General features: G+C 45.8%; 1 protein-coding gene across 2 annotated transcripts in view; it reads right to left on the reverse strand.

Annotated features, from left to right (window-relative positions):
- Nucleotides 1-21,941, reverse strand: part of SLC38A1 (solute carrier family 38 member 1) — a 38,789-nt gene extending 16,848 nt beyond the window's left edge. The window contains exons 1-5 of one of the 2 annotated variants that reach the window (XR_003497045.3): nucleotides 21,711-21,935; nucleotides 13,319-13,531; nucleotides 7,152-7,227; nucleotides 6,562-6,677; nucleotides 1,211-1,284 (exon numbers count right to left, since the gene is read on the reverse strand). Coding sequence is in view for 1 of the 2 variants with exons in the window: in XM_027456755.3 (XP_027312556.2) it covers nucleotides 1,211-1,284; nucleotides 6,562-6,677; nucleotides 7,152-7,227; nucleotides 13,319-13,437 (385 nt within the window). In the remaining variant the exon portion in view is untranslated. Of the gene's footprint in view, nucleotides 1-1,210; nucleotides 1,285-6,561; nucleotides 6,678-7,151; nucleotides 7,228-13,318; nucleotides 13,532-21,710 lie in introns of both variants that reach the window. The other variant, XM_027456755.3, reaches the window with a different exon arrangement.
- Nucleotides 21,942-22,473: the final 532 nt, after the last annotated feature.

Genomic DNA, 22,473 nt, shown 5'->3' on the forward strand with positions numbered 1-22,473 from the left:
CTGTAATTCTGCTTGGTTTGACTAAATGATCCAAATGAAGGCAGCCACTAGTTTACAGGATGATTTACAGTTTTTAATGATGATGCCTTAACTTGTGAATTCTCAAATGTGGTATGTTTTTGGTAAAAGCAGGGAACAGCTTAAATTATAACTAAAACTTCATTTTAAGTATTTGTCAAGCTTGAGAAACTCCTCTATTAATTGGATTGTGTTTCTGTTAAATGCTTTTTTTCCTTGGCTGCAATTCAGGCTGAGAAAAAAAAGACTGGATATTGTGAAGATGGTGAGAATCACAAGAACAGAAAGAGAAATACTACAGATGTTACACTGAACAGATTATTTTAAAAATGGATCTCGTTTGTTTTTCTCTACATTTCCTTATAGCTGACATTTCTTGTTTAAAGCTTGTATAAACAATAACTCTGAGCTTAGCTGTAATGATATATCTGCGATCCAGCAGCACAGAAAACAGGGCTCAGATTTTGGGCACTAAGATGGCACAAATGTGTCAACAATTAGGCCTTCACACCTAGTTTAAATAAGTAGTTGGTGCCTTTGCACACACTATAATAATAACTCATGTGCATCCAAATTACGTATTAAAATACGACAGTGTTCTTATGCACAGATAATTTTAAAAGTATGTCTTCAGAGGTTGTTACTCAAAGAGACTCTTGACTTAGAGCACAAAGTCTCTTTAACATTGTAAATAACTTCTAATTTCTGTGTTTAGAAATGTGTTTTGCTTAGAGTTATACTACTCTCTGTGGAGGAACTGTTTCTTTTTATTTTCTTCTAGGAAAACTCATGAATTTCACACTAGCTGTTAACAACGAGCTCTATTTCCAAGTAAGCTGGCTTACCTGGATAGGCAGATTCATTGTATTTCATTTGCAATTGATTTTGTAATGCAAAGGAACTATTTGAGCTGTTCCTTCTAGCTCACTAAAAACATTTCCTTGCAGCAGAATCCACTCGTTGGCTTGATTTTTTTCTCTTTACAGTGATGGTCAGATGTCATTCCCCTTTGCCATGACATTCATTATTTTTAATTCTGGGCTTCTGACCCACAATCTTTTAGGACTTTCTTTTGTGTCAGCAAAGTGATAGAAACTCTGTCTTTCACAAAGTACCTTGCCTTATTCTGAGCACTTTTTACCTCTTACTCCTTACAAGTCCACTGAAATGCTACAGTAACATCTTATATTACCTGTTTCCTTTGAACACACCAACAGGAGATATATTGAATAAATAGACAGCAATGTCACGGAAACCAAAAGCAGCCTACAAAAGAATGAAAGATAAAGCTTACTGTAAAAGCAGAGCTCTAACATTGCAATATTTTACACGTTGGGTCATATTCCCGTTGATGCCAAGATATTTTTTATAATCTTCTGAGAATGCAAAAAGCCCTATAAACAAGAGTGATTAACATGCTGTTTGCAATTCCACCAGGCTAGAGAGGAGCTATAAAACCTTGTATGCAGAGGAATTCAACTAAGTAAAACTTAGAAAAAATGCAGCCTGTTACTGAGTTATACCCTTCCTTGTTGAGGGAAGCAAGAAGGAAGATGTCTCATCATATAGGAATTAGGATTTAATCAGAGCAGGGATGAGCCAGGTATATTCCTCAGCACCCAGTCTAAAGGATTTTTTTCTGGAAGCTGAGTAAAAATTTCAGAAGGATGTCCTCTATTTAAAGCCTTCTGTGCCAGATGCAAGCATCTCTTCCCAAGACACGTGTCACATGCCACCAGAGGGGTGCCTCAATGGTTTTCTACATGCCTCCCAGTGCCGAAGGAGAGGGAAGAGGAGGGAGGTTAATACCACCCAGAGATGTCTTGCTCTATCCAGCCTTCCACAGGCAAAAAGGACCCGAATGTGAACTCAACGCGATGAATAATGTGGTCTCTAGCTTCGATTCTGTCCGTGTCCTCGCAATGAGTGATCCCAAGGGTTGGGGCCTCTGGGCTTTAGATGTTAGGCATGGAGACAGCTGACCCATCCCCTCACCACTCACAGACTGTCTTCTCCTGGGAGTGAAGGCAGAAAGCAAAGGCTTATGTTTCATCCAGGAAGGGACAGGTGTCCCCGCACTGATGTCACTCCCCTTTCCGCCATGATCCATAATTTGACTTCGCACATAGAAGAATTGCAGGAAGCAATGACTGAACTGTTTGTGTAGTGAACTTGCTGGCACAAATGATAATTAGTCAGTGCCGGGGGCTAAGTGCATAAAAACACATTTGCTCATTGCTCTATGTCTTTAAGCCAAGCACTATGTGTGCCTTCCCCTCCGACACTGACACACAAAGACCTGATGATGTTTTCATGATGTGTGTGAAGAGCATTCAGACAATCTGTTGGCAATTCCTCTCTTTATTATGACAACTACCCTTGGGACACCGAGGAAAACAAGCCTAAAATTTAACAGAAAACATGCTGCTGCCACAGATAGGCAGCGACACATCTTTTTCATAGAAATATATAGAAGGATCAGGATGAGAAGCTTCTTCCCTGCCCTTTTTTACCGTTTTGGACTAGAAATGTTTTAGTGCCAAATACTGACCCACTAGTTTTTTGGGGCCAGAGGAGCAGGGAGGCGGTAGAAGGAACTGCTCTTTTGCAGAGAATCATGGTTGACAGCAACACCACGCTTCTCGTACAGCCTGAAGGGTGTTTCTCCTTGGGGAGGTGAAGGGAAAGGCGCCTGCACTGGCTGAGGTCACTCTGCTCCATTTTTTAAAGACTTGCTAAGCCCTGCTGCTGCCCACGTCCCCTCCAGACCCGCTACGCCCCTGTCTGTGTGGAGGCATGGTGCTCGCAGCCACGGCAGCCAGGCTGAGTCACTCCCAGCCCCAAGTGGCCCTGGCTGCACAAGCCAGCACCAAGTCTATTTTAATATTAAAAGCTCCCGTTCTGCAGGCACTGAGCTCATGGAGTCTTCGCAGCGGTAAAAATAACACCCCCAAGCAGCCAGGTATTTGATCTGTTGTCCTTAGCTCCCCGTAGGACCTGCATGGAGACGCTTGGCGTTTTCCTTAGCACCGCATGAGGAACTTGTTTGTGTTAGGACTGTGGTGTGGACAGGGACACCCGCGCCAGAACCGCCCCTTGGAAAGGAAAGGAAACGTCCCTGCCACTCGCCTCGCGCAAATTCAAAACAGAAGCGGGGTAGCTTGCACTCTCGTCTCAATACTTATTATTTTGCCTACTTTTAAAGCAGTGCTGGCAGCTCTGCAAGCAATCAGCACATGCAAAGCTCACCTCCCCCAACAAATCCAGAATAAACAGTTTAGGGCAGGGGACCGATACAGGGCTAGGAAGAACAAACTGTTCCTGTGGCACCGCTGCTGTTTGCTCACAGCTGCCACATTACCAAGCTGGCTCAAACACTGTCCCCAGCCCTCCGTGGAGTCCAGGCTGCAGGGCCTGGGGGGCTCGGGCAGCCCCCTGCCTTCTGCACTGAACCCCGTAAGGCATGGGATGTGGAGGAGCGAGGCAGAGCAGGGCCATGCCACTGCAGGCCACCCAGCCTGGTGACAGCTTCCAGCTGACCTCAGCAGAGGCAGCTGCAGAGAGCAGAGTGAAACCTCAGCTGTCACCTCACACTGCACCTCATGCGACAAGCTCTGCCTCTCAGAAGGGTTTTTCAGGCCCCATGCACTGCGGGGCTAAGTATGGGTTGAAGGCACCTCATGCCTGGGCGGCCCGCGTGTCTCTGCAGTGCGATCCATCGCTCTGCTGCCAGTGAAACCACAGGCAGGGCAAGCTACCTACGAGTGCTCCTGCCATTCCCAGCTGGCCTGGCCCTTCTTTACCTCCCCAAGCCTTTTGTGCCATCTTTCTGCAGCAAGAAGGCTTTCTGCCCATTTTTTTTCACACAAGAAAGGACGTTCTTCTTTGGTCTAGGTTGTGGTTATTAAAAATATTAGGATTAAGTTCCTCAGAGTTCCTCTGCTGTTTTGCCTAGAAAGTATGACACTTTACTATGGCAATCAGTTATGCAAATATTATGTGACAGTACATACCCATCACCATATTTACTTTGTACATCTTATGTCAAGAGTATAGGATCTGAACTGATCCTGGTGCACTGGGTGCACATTTCACACTGAAGTAGCATAAAAATTATGAGAGTGGAAATCAAGTTGGGTCTGCTTTGTTCGAGCTGAAAATGCTCCTTTAGTTCTTCCTCCTCTGCTTTCTATTTTTCAGAGATGGTGTGAGCCAGCACTGGCAGACAGATGACCTGGACAAAGCAAACTAGAAACTTTCCAGATTTCTGCTGTTCAAGAGCAATGAATGTAAGTGCTTTCTCATGCGCAAAAAGAAATCAAATTCATGCTAGGACTTTTTCTTTTATCACTTGTAAAGCAGAAATGGTTCTAAGATCTGCCTAGGACAGAGACAGCAGAACCATACATTTGTGGAAAAACGCACTGACTGAGTGTGAGCAAAAATATAAAAGTAATGGTCTACATTTAACTATGAGTCTATTGCATGGTGAAAGGGCAATTTAAAGCACTTCAATTTTCAGGCATAACTACAGACAGCACATTAGGATGCTGTATCTCCAGGCTTCAAAGGCAAAATCTCTGCTTGCCCGGTCAGAAAGGTCCTGCTAGCTTCCTTACCTTTCATCTCAGCAGGCTGATCTATCTCCAAGCTAACAGATCTAAAGGCATTACAAAACTAACAAAAACAATTACTCTCACTTAAACCCACATGGTCTAATTCTGTAGAGAATAATGCTGTTATTTACTACATAAAACCTCTACCCAGCTATCAGCTTTGGTGGTTTTTGTACAGTTAGGTGGTGCACAGCTATACACTCACTACTCGGACCAAGACTAGCCTAGTTTCCACCACAAGTTGTTTGAAGTTTTGCTAGTCTTCACACCTCTGATCTACTTCATTTATAAGAAACTGCCTTTTTATATCCTTTAGAGCAAATGCATTTCACTTAAACTCTCATGAAAAACTTTGCCGAGAGAGAGAGAGAAGAGGATAAGATTACTTATGGAAAACTAAAGCAACTGAGGGTGAAATTGAAGGTGCTCTAAAATCTCCTCTTGTAGAGTAGATGTAAACAGTTACTGTTCTTTAGCTGAGACACTGGTCTCCCAGAAGAGGTAACAAGGTTGAGCAGAGGTGACTTCTTTGGTTACAGCAGTTTTTGCAAACCCCAGTCTGTGCCCTACAAGGTGTGCTCATCAGAGAGCATGGGTGGAGAATCATAAACAGGTTACTATCACATGCTGGTTTAAAAATAATAATTAAAAAAAAAAATATATATATATATATAAAATGAACTCAGTCCCTCTGCATAAAAAAAAAACACAAAAAAAACAAAAAACAACTCAATTAGTGTCCATCTACTTTATAGCCTAGCTTAGTTGTAACACAATTATGAGACTTTGTACATTCTTAATGTAAGTGGATTAATTCCTTGGATTATTCCCAGATTTTATCCAACCACAGCAAACTGTACTCCAGCAGCATGGATGTAGCTATGCTGGCACGAAACCCCAGAGCAGATGGCTATACATACCACCTTGGCCATCCATTCTGCTATATGCAGGGCTCATATTATATATTTTCAAAAAAAAAGAAATAACCTAAGCTCTAGATTTTTAGGTTCTGACATTCAGGAAATGACACCTCTGTAGAGTGATCTGTAAACTTAATAACTGTGTTGAACAGGTCTCAAATATTGTAAATTATTGTATTTCTTCCCTCAGTGAACATTTATTACTGGATTCTGCACACAATTCCCAACTGATTTCTTAACAATCACTTTTCACAATGAAATGTCTCACACTGCAAACCAGAATAACACAGTATTCTGTGTCTTACTCATTCACTGGCACTGTTTCATTTTTAAACTATAAAATTCTGTTTTATGAAATGCCTCTTTTTTGGTGGAGTTAAGTAGTCTACCTCAACTCTTTTTTATACTCAAATCTTGGCTGTATTTATGTTGGCTAATAAGGACTCTCCTATAAGAAACTGAAAAAACTGTGGAAGTGAGACAAAAACACTATATGCAACATTTAAAAGAATACAAATATTCTTTTTTCTTGCTCAAAAAAGTAGATATTGCACCATGCTTTGCTGAAAGTTGTAGAGAACCTGTGACACATGCAAGAAGTAGGTACTATCACACTGCAAGTATTACTGCTGAATAAATTTGCTGTTTTTGATGTATGTGCAGTTTGTAGACCATAGGAAAAAATCCCTGGCTAGGCTCAGGTCAGTAGTCAACGGCATGGACATAATTTGCTCCAGAAGCACAACTAGTGGCTATTTCTCCCCATCACTCTGACTGAAAAAAAAAAATATTGAAAAATATAGCTAATATTTTCAGGTTTGAATGCTGTACTTAAGTGCATCTTTAGAATGTGAAACAACTGACCATCCACCAGTACTCCAAACTCCAAGCTACTTATACAAGTTGGTGACTTCACGTAGTGAAAAAGCACATCACATTTCAACCGGACCGTAAATCACTGCACTCGCACTGCAGAGAGATCAGATCCTCAACCCGCTCACACTTACAAAAAAAGGAGAATTCCTGTGTTGGCCAATGCAAAAGCGAGGCCTAGAATGCCACTGCCCATGATGGCATTGCTGAGGTTGAAGACGGACATTCCCAGAGAAGTTGTTCCTGGAATCTGGAGAAATAGAGGTTCACAGGTCAGCAACGGCTTGGAACAGAGCACAGAAATGCCATTACACTTCGACTTGCAGGGTACATGATATATCAGATAGAAGTATCTACTGATGTGGGAGCAAATTAGTAAAAACTGTGAGGTTTGAAAGAAAACAAAAAAAACACCTAACTTTTTCACAGCTATATTCTGATTGCCGTCCTACAGATTTCCTAAATTCTAGTAAATACGTAGGCAACAGACAACTCATATAGATTCAGCTTTAAAACCCATCTCTCACCACGCCTGTGGGACATCTTAGGTACGAGTGATATATTGCAAGGCCACAAGGAATCGCCATGGCCTCCTGCCCAGCACAGGCCAGGGGACTTCCCTTTTCCTGAACCAGCACTTTTTCAAGACCACGTCTAAAGGCCCTCCCAACACCCAGTGTAGTACAGTTCATTTTGATAGAGAAGACCAGCAAGAAGGACTTACATATTCATCACACTTCTTCTTTTCCAGGTGGCTGTTTGTGAGACTTCTTCTGCTTTCTCGGTCCGAAATAAACTTGCTGAAAGAAGTCAGAGGATTTATTTCCAGCAGGAGTGGTTAGAAAATGCGAACAAGTTAATTCTGTGAGCAGCATGTGATTACAAAATACACAATGTATAAAAGCTGTACGCGAAAAGAGGTCAAACTCGTAACTATTTAAGGAGCCCGATTATGGTTCCCTGACACCAGCACACACTGTGCCTCAGTAAAGGTACCACTTGTACAAGATCAGAACGGTATTTTAGGGAATGGTATTTTAGGAGATTTTAGGGAATTTTTGGGAACGGTATTTTAGGAGATTTAGTAATGAAAAAGCATCAATTTTGTGGGCAGGAAAGCAATGAATTTGCACAGACATTAGCAAGATGTGCTTCTCCAGGTGTCCTGCAGAGATGTGGCCACCACTGTCTTAGTGTGATGCTTGTGCCCTGCCTGACTGCGCTCCCTGGGCTTTGGTACTGGCACCACTGAGCCATGCAGCACCCTGCAAGTGGGGTAAGCCAGAGGGAATGCCACATACAAGCCCTGAGTTGCTGCCATCCTGCTGATGTGGGTGGGACCACCCAGAACTGGGTGACGTGCTCTGCGGGAAGACCTCAGTTTTGGGCTACCATATTGTCATCAAAAAGCCTTTCGAAACTCAGTACTGAATTCACCATACTGCAAAATTAAACACCTCTGTGCAGGAGAGCATGTGGTAAATGATTTTTCCTTCTCTGCACCTTTGCTTGTTCTGCGCCCCCACACACTGAAGATCTCACTGACACCAGAGCAAGATTTGCTTCCTGCCTTTGTGTGTTGGTATCCCAGGGATTTATGACACTTCTGATTAGGGTGAGCTGCTATTTTCTCCCAGACATTCTCTTCAACAAACAATTTTCGTTTGTATAAAACATTCTTTCAGCTTTTCGTCTTTTCAAGGTTTATGCACAATTAAGTCCCTGGCATCTCTGCTAATTTACAGATGGTTCTTGAGCACTGGCTACTGCATCAGCCATCACACACACTACAAACTTAGCCAGAGGCCATCACCAAGCTTCAGAGCCTTTTTTGCTGTAGGCAGATTAAGGTGGCTCTTCTTAAATGAAAACAAGCAACCAGTAAGCTGAACACAGAGTTCCCACAACCGGGAACTTCTTTCTGACCATAGACACATAGCTCAGACTCTGGCTGTGCATTATTTCCATACATCTGAAGGCACTCAGTCTGGTAATGTAATGCTGAATTTATAAATATAGAGCTCTATCAAAGTTCCTCACTGCCCTGGTTGTGACCCAATTGCTACCAATATATGAGAGCACAGCTTCTAAGATATACTAAGATCATGCTGCTGACTTGGATCTGCAGCTGACGCACTGAACTCCATGCCTTTAGTATTTTGTTCATCAAACATACCTTGTGCTCATCCGTTAGACATTAAGGCTAAAATCCTTAGAAGCAAATATCTTTGAAAGTTTGACCTTTCTCTACTACACACACATTTTGAATTTATCCTTAAATTTGGGCAAAGCTGTAATTAGTGTTCGGGCAAGATGTATTTAGTGTTATTGCTTTTTTATTTTGCAACTTGGATTCCTACCTATCAGTCTGTTTCAATTTGCTCTATTATAGATATAAACCAACTATAGGCTTATCCTGGAATTTTACAGCTACTAACTTCAGAAACTAATTTGCTGTAAAATAGAGATATGGGCCAGGTTCACCAGCCCTAAAGCAGCTGGAATAGATGGCTGATCCTTCCCTACTGTTTTAAGGAGTGAAAAGTAACCACTTCTAAGCTGGAATGATCCAAAATTAACTTTCTGAAGCTCACCAGGAAGGTATTTCACCCTCACGGAATAAAGTTTCAACCCGGACTTCTATAGATTCAGAGCATGTGGGTTTTTTTCCACGTCTGTTTAAAGCCCATCTCCTGAGCACGGGCAGCTGAGCGTGAGCGGTCTGACAAAGACATTCCTGCTCTCTCTTGAAACACCCTGCAGGCGATTTGTACAGGCAGGAGCACAGAGAAACGTTTTGTCTTTTTTGGAATTTTCTGAGCGCTGCTTGGAACATCTGTGGGCTTTGCCTCCTTCTTTCAGCCACAGAGGTCATGTGTCATTTCAGATTTCGTTAGAGTTAGGAGAGGAGTTAACAAGTCTGATCCCCCTGCTTCTGCTCATCTGTACACATTCAGTCTCTGTTTAAGAATCACAAAAGCAACAAATCTGTAGATACTATATAATTATTACTCCCTGGAAATAAAGTTCAATGAAAATTACTCTTTCCTTGGAGAAAACCAGTCTAATAAGATAAACTGATCCAAAGCACTTTCTTTTGAGTTAGTTGTATGTTAAAATGGACTGGGTTTTCTGCCTGTCGTCTCCTCTGACAAGGTGAGCAGACCTGCAAGACACACGGTGCCCAGGTTTTTGCGGGGGGCTTCCCAGCCCTGCCTGCCAGCTGGGGGGCTGGCTGTGTGCTGCAGCGGGGGACCGTGGGGCTGCAGGGCGTCTGTCTGTCCTGCCGGCTGCACCCTGGCTGCGGCTGCCTGTGCTGGTGCAGACAGCTCAGCCGGCAAGCCCAGACGAGAAGGCTGCCTCGGGACCACGCTCTGTAGGTGGTACGGACGCACCGTGGGACACCCTACACTTCCCGGGAATGGAATGTGTTGCTGAACTGACAAAAAAAAAAAAAAAAAAAAAAGGAATAAGAAGAAAGTAGGGCAAAGGTAGTCTAATAGATTAAAATAGATTCAACATGAATTTTCCCAAGATTTGCCTTTTTTATAAAAACTTAATGCTTTTAAAATTTCAGTGTCCTTTTTCCTATGGTATATGAAAGGAACACACGCTATACGACTAACATTTCTGTTTAAACCACACCATGCATCTGCTCTGCTTAACAGATTAGAAAATGAGCTATTAGTTGTCACAATGTTGTATATTTGACCTTTATAAATCTGACTGGAATGAAGTGAGATGACTGCTGCAGACTCTCCCAATTCGTGCAAGCTCTGGAGCCCCATTACAGGTGCCCCACAAAGGCACAGTGAGGCAGTCTGTGCCTTCAGCGCCTTGCGACTCCTTGACACGCACAAAACCCATTTGTGCTGTTTCTTGTCTTCATTTTGAGAGCTTAGCCTTAAAAGGCATAACCCGTTCTTGTATGTTTCTGCTTTCCTCGTGTACTTCTTACATCACAGCCAAGCATGTTTATGCAAAACATTTTAGATACATTTATAAAACATCCTGGGCAAAAGATAATCAGCTCGTCCTTGTGATGAATGAAGCCTCATTGTTGGCTTGGAAAGAATTTCTTAATCCGATTCTTTTTCTGGCTTGATTTAGTAAAACGTAGAAACTCAGTCTTATTGATAAAGTGATTTTAAAAGGACCGTGCTTAACCATGGTCTCAAAATTTAATTTATTAAAGGACTTAAATGAGAAATGTTTGATAAAGGTGATATCCTGGAGCTAACCATTTTGGCTAAGCAGAGTTAAAACCATTTAGCCATCTCAGATACGTTTAAACATAATTAACTTAAAGTGATATTTGACAATGCCTTAAACATTTGCTAGGGAAAGCTGGTTTTGCCAAGCTGACAGAACCCTATCCTCCGGCAGTTTCTTAAACGGAGCTGCAGCTTGAGCGATGGCAAAGATTTCCAGGGCAAGCAGGAACAAGAAATGCAGAAGAAAACTTGCTCTGGCTTACGCTACAGAACTTCAACCAGATCTGGATACAGCTACCAGCAACCTTGTTAACTGAACAAGGAGGGCTCCAAAACTTACGAGTAGCTGCAGACCAGGACAAGCATTCAGCCAGCAGCTTCCTGAGAGCACCATCATAGTTTCAAGTTTGCTGAACGGCTTAGAGGATTTGTCCTGCTGTCACACGAAGCAGCAGCTCACCTAAGCACTGATGCATGCCATGTTCAGTGACGGCACAGTTGTGTGGCCAGGATGAATGGTTAAACGATGGCAAATCCATGCCTGGATTCGATGCAAGTTCCTTTATAGGCATTCCCAGAAAATATTTAACACTTGCATGCAAAGAAAAACCCCTCCCAAACGACATCCCCTCCCTACATACAACTGAATATATAAAGGCATATTCAGGTCCAGAAAATGCTGGAAATCCGTAGGGAACTAGAGGATTCTTTTCCAAGATCAGGAAATATTTGGGGTTTAAATCAGACCTGGAATCTGCTTCTCACTGCTGTATCGTCCCCAAAAGACCCTTAAAAACATTGCTCTACATTCAGCTTGAAAAATTATGCACTGAGAAAAAAAAAACATGGTTCAAAATGAGATATGGAGTGTGAAATCAAACAAGTTGAAACAAAAAAAAAAAAGTCAGTTGAAAATTACAGATCTAATCTAACGCTCAAGTGAAATTAACAAAAAAAGTCCCACTGATTTCGGTGGACTTTGGAGTTTCACAAGGTCTTACACACTGTGTGTCAGACAGCACAGAAGATGATCTTCTGTATGCCCGTTAACCTCTTATCCCACAGGGACTGGGAGTTTGCTGACACAGCTGTAGGAAGGGAATAACCACGTCCTCAGGGGATGTGCTTGCTGAGGGGAGCAGAACGGGGTCTGGGTGCCATTAGGGGCAAGGAGTGGCGAGGTGGAGAGCAGCACGAGCACAGCGCTACGCACAGGGCACACCAGAAGTGGACAGGATGTGTGAGTGAGGAGGTGCCCATGGAGAGCGGAAATAGTGGTGGGATATTTGGTACAACCAAGTGGTGCTCCGTGGAGGAAGAAAATCACCCACATGGGAAGAGAGAACTGTGGAATATGTTCATCTGCCTGAAAAGCCAGAATAGGACATAAAATTCTGTCTCTCTGACACTTTCCACACCACGTTTTTCTTCCCTTCTTTGCTTGACACTTCTCAGACTTGACCGTGCTCACAACACAGCTCCACAAGCACTCACTGAAAGAGGATGGACTAATGGGGTTTCTCCCTCTGCCAGTTACCTGTGGCACCAGCCAAGAGCTCAGCCACCCCTCCTCCTGTCAAGGACATCAATCCTCAGCAGGCTCCGGGGCGCTCCTCCACCGCTGTCAGCTCCTGAGCTCTGGGGGAGCCAGCAGGAAAGTCAGCAGGTTCATACAGGAATTGTTTTGTTTTGGCACAGTCAGAGGGGTTTTTTCTCTTGCTCTCACTTTTTTTTTTTTTTTTTAACAGAAGTGGTTTGCGTTTTGCCCTGGCACTTTCCATCAAAGCAGTTGCATCAGAAAATTCCTGACCAGCCCTCACCTCCACCAGCGCAGCTGCGCTGTGGTCGCAGCACTGCAGGGTGCAGCTGGCGGTTGCCCCAGGACTTCCCCGGCCAGGCTGGCTCCAGCCCTGCCCCCTGGGGCTCAGCACTTCAGCAGGAACCTTGGTCAGAAAACAGCTTTGTGCTCTACAGCTTGCAAAACCCAGCCGGGGCATGGCAGCAGATCTCAACACCTGTTGGATGCTAGTGCCCAGCGGAGACACCTGGCAGATGTGCCATCACATCCCTGTAAATGACTATCCTGTAGGAAACTCAATGGCCAGTTTTCACCCGAACTGATAAAGAGCTGCGGTCCTCAGGTGGACACGAGTTAGATGCAGGTCTCTGACCAGCCCCTTGCTCTCCCTGCCTTGGGGACAGATACTGCTGCCTGGTCCATCCCACCCCGTAGTGAACAGTGAGTGCCAGCCGCACATGCCACAAGCCTGGGGCCAGGGATGTGGCCAGGCAGGTTACAACTGTCACAGCAGAGACCGAAGGTCAACAAAGTGATCTGCCCCCTGCTATTCTCTTGGTCGAATTGCATTTATTATTATTACTTCTCCACTGTATGCGAGTTGAGGTCCCAGAATGTTGGCTTTTTGCTACATTATATGTTTGTGCATTTTATTAGACTAATTTGAAAGATTCGAAACGATGAATAAATTGCCACTCTGTTTGCTTTATCTGCTGTTGCAGCCTATGCCCAACAGATGTCACATATGAAATTCAAATTACATCTTCAAATGGAGCATGACTTGGTGATGAATAATTCAAAACATATACTGAAAATTAGAATGCTGTTTTTAAACAGTGTGTTTCTTAGCGCAGGCAGCGTCAGTGGAAAAATACTCACCTATTTATCTGGCCATTTTCCACCTCTGTGAAATCATTTGAATCATTGCTGATGTTATCATCTTCGGGGACAGTCATATTCTGCAATTCAGTCAGTTCTAATCCAGCTTTGAATGGCATCCTGGGCGAGGAACTGTACGTATCCAACTGTTTCTCGAAATGTTAGTGTTTGGTTGAGGTCTGGTGGGTAATCTGCAGCCACAGTGTCAGTGACCTAGGTGAAACAGAAAAAGCCCAAAATGTATGTGCACACCAGCAGCAGGCAATATGACCAGGAGAATGCAGTGACACCTGGACAAGAGGGACCATGCTACCAACCAATTTGATATTATTAGAAGCACTTGAGGCTGCAACATAAATGCATTGCAGAAGAATAGTGATGTTAAACTCCTCAATGAGATCCTTACAAAATTACTCAGTCCTGACCTTACAAATTTACCCAGTCCCGCAACCGATTACTGAGGATGGTACTGGTAGATATAAATTGGTGAGCAAACCAATTCTGTTTGTTTCAGAAGAAAGAGACTCACAACCTACAAATTAAGGAATAAAAATAAAATGGTTTGCTTGCCCAAGGCCCATTTAGTTACTCTGTGTTCATCTTCTGTATGTTCTCGCTGTTGCCTTTTACTTAAAAATATAAAATACCTCACTTCTGTGCCGCTGCTAAGTGGAGAAACAGAGGGACAGAGTTATCACAGTGCTCTCCTCTGCTGCTATCTGTACTCCAGGTAGTTGAATGTATGAAGTTTTTTTTTTTTTTTTTTGGTAAAGAAGATTTACAAAGGATACTCTGTGTATGGATGAACTTATGCTGAACAGGGACAGAAACAGGTCTCTAAGCTTACACCTCATACGTAGAAAGAATAACGTACCGCTTGTGCCAAGCAATTATTATTTAGAGATCAGGAGGTCTCTCCACTGACAGATGCATTGCATAAAAGCAAAAACACCAAAGGCAGATCAAGCGAGGCTGCTACAGACACATTTCCTTGTCAGAAATGCAAATCAACTGAAAGACCAACGTTTTCCGGAGCCTGACCACTCTCAGCTGAACAACAACTCCTGCATGATGCTGAGGCACTGGATTGTTATTCAGAAACCAGCTCCCGCACCACAGCTCTCTTAATTCCCATTTTGTGAATGAATGGTTTGCCCGACTGCCAAACAATGATTTGCAATTCACCCTGGGGTACATGGGGAATGCTCACATACCAGATCCATTTGGGGATATTTTCTCAAACCCTCAGAGCTACCTCAAAACCGTCAAACTACTCACAGGCAACCACGGAAGCAAGAGCATCCCCAACTAACTTTACAGGACCCGATGCTTTGGGCTGGCTTATGCCACCTCCCCAGCGCACGGAGGAGGCCTTTGCAAAGGGGCCCGTTTCCCTGTAAGTGGTTTCTCAGAAATAATTTCATCTTGAAGTTCAGGTGTGCTCTTAGAAAAGCCCATGCTGCCCCAGCGCACCAGGGGTAGAGCCGGGGCAGCTCCATGGGATCAGGGCCTGTCCTCCTGGGTGCTTCCATGGCAGCACACTGCTGACAAACGGCTGCAGGCTGGCAAACAGGGGGTGGCTCTGGCGGTGACATTCTGGAACAGTCTTCCCAGAGGCATAAAACAGTCTACCTATTTTGGAAGGGAAGCGTGATCTTTTTCTGAAAGGATAAAGCCATAGGAGGCAGTGGCTGCTGAGGTAGCAAGGGCCGAGCACACTGCATCCTGAAGCTTCTTGTGACCGTGAGCTCCTAAAATAAACAATGCCTTAATAGAAGTGGCAGTGTCTGTGCCGAGATCTGTATCTGCTGACATTTTTAAAGCTATGCAGAGACTCCTCTGAAATTCAAGCAGTACAACTTTCCCTTTGGGGGCTGTTTTGCATCTCGGTCCCCCAAGAGGATTTTCCCAATCGCCCTGCCGCTGCCTGTGTGCTTAAGAAATTCCACACTGAGCATGTTCAAAAACAGGTGCTGAAATTCACCCTTCTGTGAGGTAAACAGTGTGCTGGAAAGCAGTCTGCACAGCTCATTGACGTGCAGCTCCTGCTTCTCCTTTCTGCTGTGGTGCAGCTGAAACGCTGGGGCTGGACCGACAGGAGTGGCTCGTTGGTTCATTTGCATGGCATCTTTGCAATGCAAAAGTAATGACTTTTTGTTTGTTTGTTTGTTTGTTTGTTTGTTTGAACTAAGGCTCAGATTCGACACACACACACACACACACACAAAAAAGGATTGAATGAAGATGCAGCAAAATGCTAGTGCAACCGAAGCCAGCTGAAACATTAGCAACAACTTCAGCAGATTCCAGATTTCAGACAGATGAGTGGCTCCTGCAACAGCGTGACAGTGTTTTGGAGCCTGTACTAGGTTCTCGCTAAGTTAAGGGAATTACTTAAACAAAACAAAACCCTGAAACCAAAAACACTGTTGAACAAAATAATTCATTGCACTTTCAAGTATGAGAACACTTGATCTCAGTGCCAAAACATGAGGGCAGCGAAGAGAGAACCACGGGGCTGGGGACTGAAACTGTCACGGGGCGTGAACTCACTGCAAGCCTTTGGCGAAGGATAACCACACCATCCCTGGCACCTCCATCTGTAAAGCTGGGATGACAATAGCAACAATACTGCTCAGTCTGTGAAGTGCTCACAGGTTCAGAGAGAAAGGTGATATGTGTGATATCTGGAAAAAAACTCTAAGCAAACCGCCACAATTTTGCAAAGATAACTTTCCTTAGATATATACAGTGCAAATCCTTTGTCAGAGCTAACCACCCTACGCCCCCTCAGCAGTCAGCAGAGTACTACAAGTGGCTGCAGGAATTTCACCCCCAAAACTCCCATTTTACATTGCAGGCTTTATTTTGCTCATTGTGACGATCAGCGCACAGGTCCCAAACAACACTGACAGTCCCCCAGGGTCAGGGTTCACATCAGCCGGGTTTTCTCCCCACGTGCTGCCCATCAGCTTTGGGCACTGCCAGACGACAACTTGCCCAGCCATGCTGAGCTGGAAAGGCAGAGGGAAGGAAGCAAGCTGTGCCTCTGGTGTAGGTGCCAGTGATGCTGTGGGAAGGAAAAAGAAAAGCTTCAACTAGTCAGGGTCACTATATGTTGATTCTGAGCTGTACTTGAAGAAGGATGTTTTTTTACCCGAAGGCCTTTTCATTCAAGCAATGTCATAAGATAAAAGAAAATAAAAACGTTATCTTGGCAAAAAAAATCCTTGACTGAGCTTGATTATTTAATATGAATTAAAAATAATCTGAAGAGTGGCTGCAGCAATCCCACTGTGCTTGCTACTCTGACCATCGTTAAACTTCCCAAACAGAGAAGTTTCAGATACTTGCAGTCAAACCAGACAGTCTCCAGACACACAGAATAAATCAGCAAGAAAAAAAAAAACAACAAAAACAAAACAAGAATTCTGCCCTTACTTCAAACTTTCCCACTCACATGGGCAAATAGTTCACTGAAGTATGAATTGCCCTGAGAGAAAACCAGAAAAGGCTAAAGTCACTTCTAAAGGAAGCTCAAAGGTCTGTGTTTGGTAGCTGATTCAGGCCCTCAGTTCAGTAGAAAAAGCTCTGCAGTGGCCTATGAGCTTGGATTTCTCTTTAGACATCCCATGACATGTCCTGTAAAAACCATTATGGATAATTTACTCATCGTGTGCTCCTTGCAGAAAATGGGAAAGATTACAACTGGTCACAGACTTCAGGAGGAGGACAGTGAGATGACACAAGAAGATAAAACAAGTTTATTTTCCTCAAGGACATGGAGACCTTTACAAGCCATTAAAGCACATTCCAAGAGCTGGGCTCCCTTCTCTGTTTCCTTCTGAAATATCAAAAGAAAAAAACAAATCCTGCTACTCCACTCTTCTGGACTGTCAAAGTTCCACAACAGTAGAAACAGGCTCAAAAAGTTTGTATTTGAAAAAATATGGTCATGCAGACAATCTAACTTAATTCTTCTCCTGACTCGGGCATGAACCCTTTCTAGGCAGTACCTGGAAGAGCTGTATTATCAGAAAACCCTTTGTTAGAAGCAGGATATTTAACAGTAATATCACTACTGGTGGTAATGGTGATGCTGTAACTTACAGGTATTTGTTGTCATACCCTGCAAATGCCATCACTCAAAAAGTGCCATCTTAGGACACATGGCTGCCCAGAAGCTGCCCAGCTATGTGGCAGGGTTTGGGAAGGGCCAGACACCATCTTGCCTATCTCTGGGTATGGTTTTCATCACGTTGACTTGTACACTCACCGCACACTTCATTCATTGCACATTTCCCGCAGTCTTTGGGATGGCAAATATCCAAGACACACTAAGCAATTTTAAGCATGGAATTCAAGACAATTTACTTAAAAGCTGAAATATGACTCAACTTTCTGGCCGGAAGGGGTTTTGCCAATAGAACTCCCTCTTGTTCGGTTAGGAGGTATCAGAATCCAGCACCCGAGTTTCTCACACGCCGTTTCACTCCCGCAAAGACTGAGATATGATACATCTTTCTTTGCTCATACTGTTGAAAGTTCTTTCAAAGAAAAGCAACGTGACCGGTAAGACTCCATGGATATAAATAATGAAACGCCGAGCCTGAAACTCTGCGTACGGACTATTTGCTTAGATGACAAAAAGCAATAATAGGTTTTAGACGTAACAGTATCACGTTGAAAGGCTGAGAATCAACCACCTCCTTTCTGTGCAGCATTAGTGACACCTGACATCTGGAACATCAAGTTCCTGTTTTACTCCTAACCTATATGAAGGACAAAATGGAGAGATGAGAGAAGCGCCACTGAGATAACAAAAGAGCTTGGAAATTAAAGACTGACTCACATCCACTGAGCAAACATCTGAGCTGCTGAAAATGTCACTGCCTCCAGCTACTTGGTACTGCCCCTCTGCAGCCCTGGGAGTGGGAGGAAGGAAGCGGGTTCACCCCAGCCACCCTGGCTCGGGGGGGCCAAGGAGGTGCCAGCGTGCCCCTGAAACCAGCAGCAACCCCGTCAGGCCGTGGGGAATGAGGTTACCAAAAGCCCTCCCAGCTGCAGCAGCTGTTGGCTCGGTGACTACAAGCGGTCACCTTCCACATCCAGGCTCCTCTCGCACAGAGCCCTCCCAGCACGTGGAGAGGGAACAGTTAAAATAAAGAAGGTAGTGGTGAGAAACAAGCCAGTGAGAGGAGACTCGACAAGGAAGCTTGGAGAAGGATGCGATGAGAAAGGAGTGATGTGCACAGACGCAGATGCTCAGCCCTCCTCGGCGCTGTGACCTTGCTTCGCAACGGGAAAACGCTCCTGCTCTGCCCCATCGCGCTCTGTGCTGCCCTTCCAGGCTGCAGGAAGGAAGGGAAGAGTCCCCGAATTAAGTCTCGACAGGCTACTCAGCTGATCAAAGGCAGGCAAATCAGAAATCATAAAATCCTAGTCTGATTCACCCTGTGATTCATTACTTCAGGCAAAACACTTAAAGATGAGCCATAAAGGAAAATGGTTTTAAGTACATTTCTGTTCTGAGCCCTTCCCAGTCACTTTAGCGAAGGCATTTGGCAGAGGAATATAGTCACATTTTTTCCTAATTATATTTCTCTGTGAAATCCTCTCAACAGTCTCGGTTTTGCTGAAGAGATCCCAGGACGCACCCCCACAAATAAACGAACTCTTGTGTTGCACAGGGGCTGTGCGGTGGGAGTGCTGCAGGATGGGCTACAGCAGGGCAGCAGACGACCAGAATGAATCCACAAGGGCTAAATAGCAGCTTTGAAACTCTTATTTAAAATAAATTTTGTACCACAGAAAGAAGAACTCTTTGCGTAGGTTCACATGTAACTCACTTTTCCTTTTTTCCTGTTTACGTGTAATTTCTTTACTTCACTTTCCTTGACTGTACAAGACTCAGAGTAGTATTTACCTGATAACCTCGCTCAAATATTATGAGTTAACTGGAAAAGGGCTGTAAAGCACTTTCAACATGGAAAAGCTGCTATTTTTCCCAAGAGTGGCTGCTCAGGCTTCTTGGATTAGATTAAGGTTACAGCAGTAAATACGTATCAGAAAGAAAACTTCATTCAGGCTTGAAATATTTACATATTCCCACAACATCTTGTTTTGCCTTTTTAACACAAACTTCTAAGGCAGCAGTAATCATCACGCTGGTTGCTCAGAAAAAAAATGAGAAATAACACAGGGGGAAAGGAGAGAGCAGGGGAGGAAGGAAAGTCCCATTTCTGCTCAGTCACCCCTCTGCCCCCGGTAAAGAACATCCCCCCCAAATTAGAAAATCTGGATCAGAGAGAGGAGAAGGAGGAGCCTGCAAGCACAGAGCGCCCTTCCTCCCCCTCCAGGCACTAAAACCCTTGTAAAAAGCAGGGTTTGGCCAGGAAGGAGGATCGATCCTCCATGTTCTCCCGCAGGCTGCAGAGAGGCGAGGGAGAGGCCCGGTGCCCGGGGCTCGCATGGCCCAGCAGGCCGGCCCCGCTGCTCCCTGCCACAAGCAGCGAGGCAGGGGATGCTGCTGCTGCTGCCGCAGCGTGCTCCGCTGAACCACGCTCTCTGTGCTGCCTCTTTGGACTAAAAACCTCCAAAAAGGCAAAGTCAAATAGCAGTCATTTGGTGCGACCCTTCTGTAGTCGGCGCCGTGCCACCAGGCTGCCGCAGAGGGCCTCTGCTCACCAGGAGCGTGGTGGTTCCCAGATCTCGGACAGGTTTCTGCTCGGTGGCCTCTGAGCAATTTGGGAGTGGGCTCCTAGCCTGGAAACGGCAGTTGTTGGTGCTATGCATCCTTCAGCAACAGATGGATTTTCCTTATAGAGGCTTTTTAAATGAAGTTCATGCTTTGGGGGTGAAGGAAGAAAAAGTTAGGTGGAATGGTGCTCTTGCTTTTTCTCCTTGTAGCACCTTTACTTCTGAGGTGGTCAGGCTCAGAATATATCCATGGTTCCTTCCAGAGCATGTTTGATCAATCAGAAAGGAGCTTTTTCTACTTTTTCTAATACTTTTACAGCAATGGTTGGCCACCCTTATTTTGCCTTTCAAGCAACAGGAAAACCCAAGGCCACCAAGAGGGGACGGACACAGCCCGGGATGCCCGCACCCGCTGGCGGAGGTGCCCAGCAGCAGCAGGGCTGTCGGCACGCGGCAGGATCCCCGCTGTGCCTTCCACGAAGCCAGCTGCCGCAAAGGGCTTTCGTTTCACTTCCTCCAGCGTCACATAAACAAAGCGCAGTTTTACACACTTCCCCATCGCCTCTTGCACGAGGGGGGTTGGGGGGGAGGGTGGTGGAAATTAGAGCCACAGGTTGCGTTGCAAAGTCGGGGAAACAATGGATCGATACCACTGCCCTACCAGCGAGCTGCAGGTCCATGAACACGAGTGTGTGTAGGTACTGTGAGCTATAGGTCCATGCATACACGTGTGCATGTACTGCGAGCTGTAGGTCCATGCACACACGTGTGTGTTCGTACTGCGAGCCGAACGTCCTTGCACACATGTGAGCACATGTATAAGTGTGCATCCAAACCTGACCCTTTTTTGTCCGCTCCTTGGGCTCGCCAGGAGCACGCAGCGTGGCTGTTCCCCATGCACACGCGTGCCCTGGGCCCTGCTGCATTTCCCTACAGCCACCCGAACCCCATGGGCCCCTTGGGTAGGGAAAGGCACTGGGGGGGCCCAGCAGGGCTCAGCCCGCAGCAGGCGCCCGCTGCGGCACACGTGGGGCCACCAAGGCGGGTGAAAACCCTCATTATTTCAAATTTCTATTATTTTTTAAAATCATGTTGGCGCTGCCAGCGAAAGCTCCTGGCTGCTAACTGCCATTTTACATTTTTTTTTCCTTTAACATTTTGGGGTCGAGGCAGCATCCCGGCACTCATCCCCCCCCTTCGTTTTCCTCCCCTATCTCCAAGCTCCCCCCTCCGTGTGTGTGTGTGTATGGAGGGGGGGGGGGGGGGAATGCCGCATGCCTCCCCCTCCCCAAAATGCAAACCTCCAAAAAGGCAAACCCCCAAATCCAAACCTCCAAATTCAACCCCCCAAATCCAAACCTCCAAACGCAAACCTCCAAATCCGAACCCCCCAAATGCAAACCTCCCCAAATGCAAACCTCTCCAAACCTCCCCAGATCCAAACCTCCCCTCCCCATTTCCCCCCAAGCCGGCCCCGCTCTCTCCGCGCATTTTTCGGGGGTCGGACCCGGCTACGATTTTTCTTTTGGCATTTTTTTTTTTTTTTTTTTGGGGTGGGGGCCGCTCGCGGCGCAGACAAAGCGCTGCCGGCGGGGGGCCGGGGCCCGGCTCCGCAGCACCGTGCGCGGCGCGGAGACAAAGGCGGCGCGGGGAGCGCGGCCCCGGCCCCCGATTGCATCAGACGCCGCCTTACCTTCCCCGGAGCCGCGGGGACCCCCCCGACGTGCGCTGGATCCCCCCCTCTGCCGGCGGCGGCACCCCCGGAGCGAGGATGCGCTAAAGAAATTCAATAAAATAACCTCAGCGGCGCAAGCGGGAGGACCCGGGGAAAGGGGGGGGGGGGGAGGTTGGAATTAAATCGCAGGGCAGAGGACGCAGAGGATGCCGCTCCTCCTCCTCCTCCTCCCGCCGCGGGTGTGTGCATGTGGAGGTGGGCGGGCGGGTGGCCGGGAGCGCGCCAGGCGCGCCGCCGACGCGGCATCGGGGCCGCGCAGGGGGACGGGGCCGCGCCGCCAGGTGCCGCGGAGCCCCCCCGGGACCCCCCGGGACCCCCCGCCCGGGACCCCTCCCGCCGCCGTCCCGCGGTGCGAACTCTTTTTAAATTATTTTTTATTTATTTTTTTAACGAAAACCCGGTGTTTGCTCGCTTTTTTGCAGCTCCGCGGCTGGCCCAAAGGAGAGCCCCTTCTAGCAAGGAGGCCGCATTTTTTTTTTTTTCTCAATTAATTCTATTTATTTATTTATTTATTTTATCTTACTTATTTATTTATTTTGGTGGAGTCTTCCCCGAAATGGCCACGGAAGGTTGGGCACCAGCACGTTGCCCGTTTCCTGTTTCGTCATGCAAGATGTATGGGCTGCAAGCGCTGCGATTCGCGTGCGGGGTCACGGCGTCTTCAGCTAGGGCGAGACACACGTTTTGTTCAGATGTACAGGAGGATTCGATGTGAGGACCA

This window comes from Anas platyrhynchos, chromosome 1 (genome assembly GCF_047663525.1).
Source record: "Anas platyrhynchos isolate ZD024472 breed Pekin duck chromosome 1, IASCAAS_PekinDuck_T2T, whole genome shotgun sequence".
Classification (NCBI taxonomy): domain Eukaryota; kingdom Metazoa; phylum Chordata; class Aves; order Anseriformes; family Anatidae; genus Anas; species Anas platyrhynchos.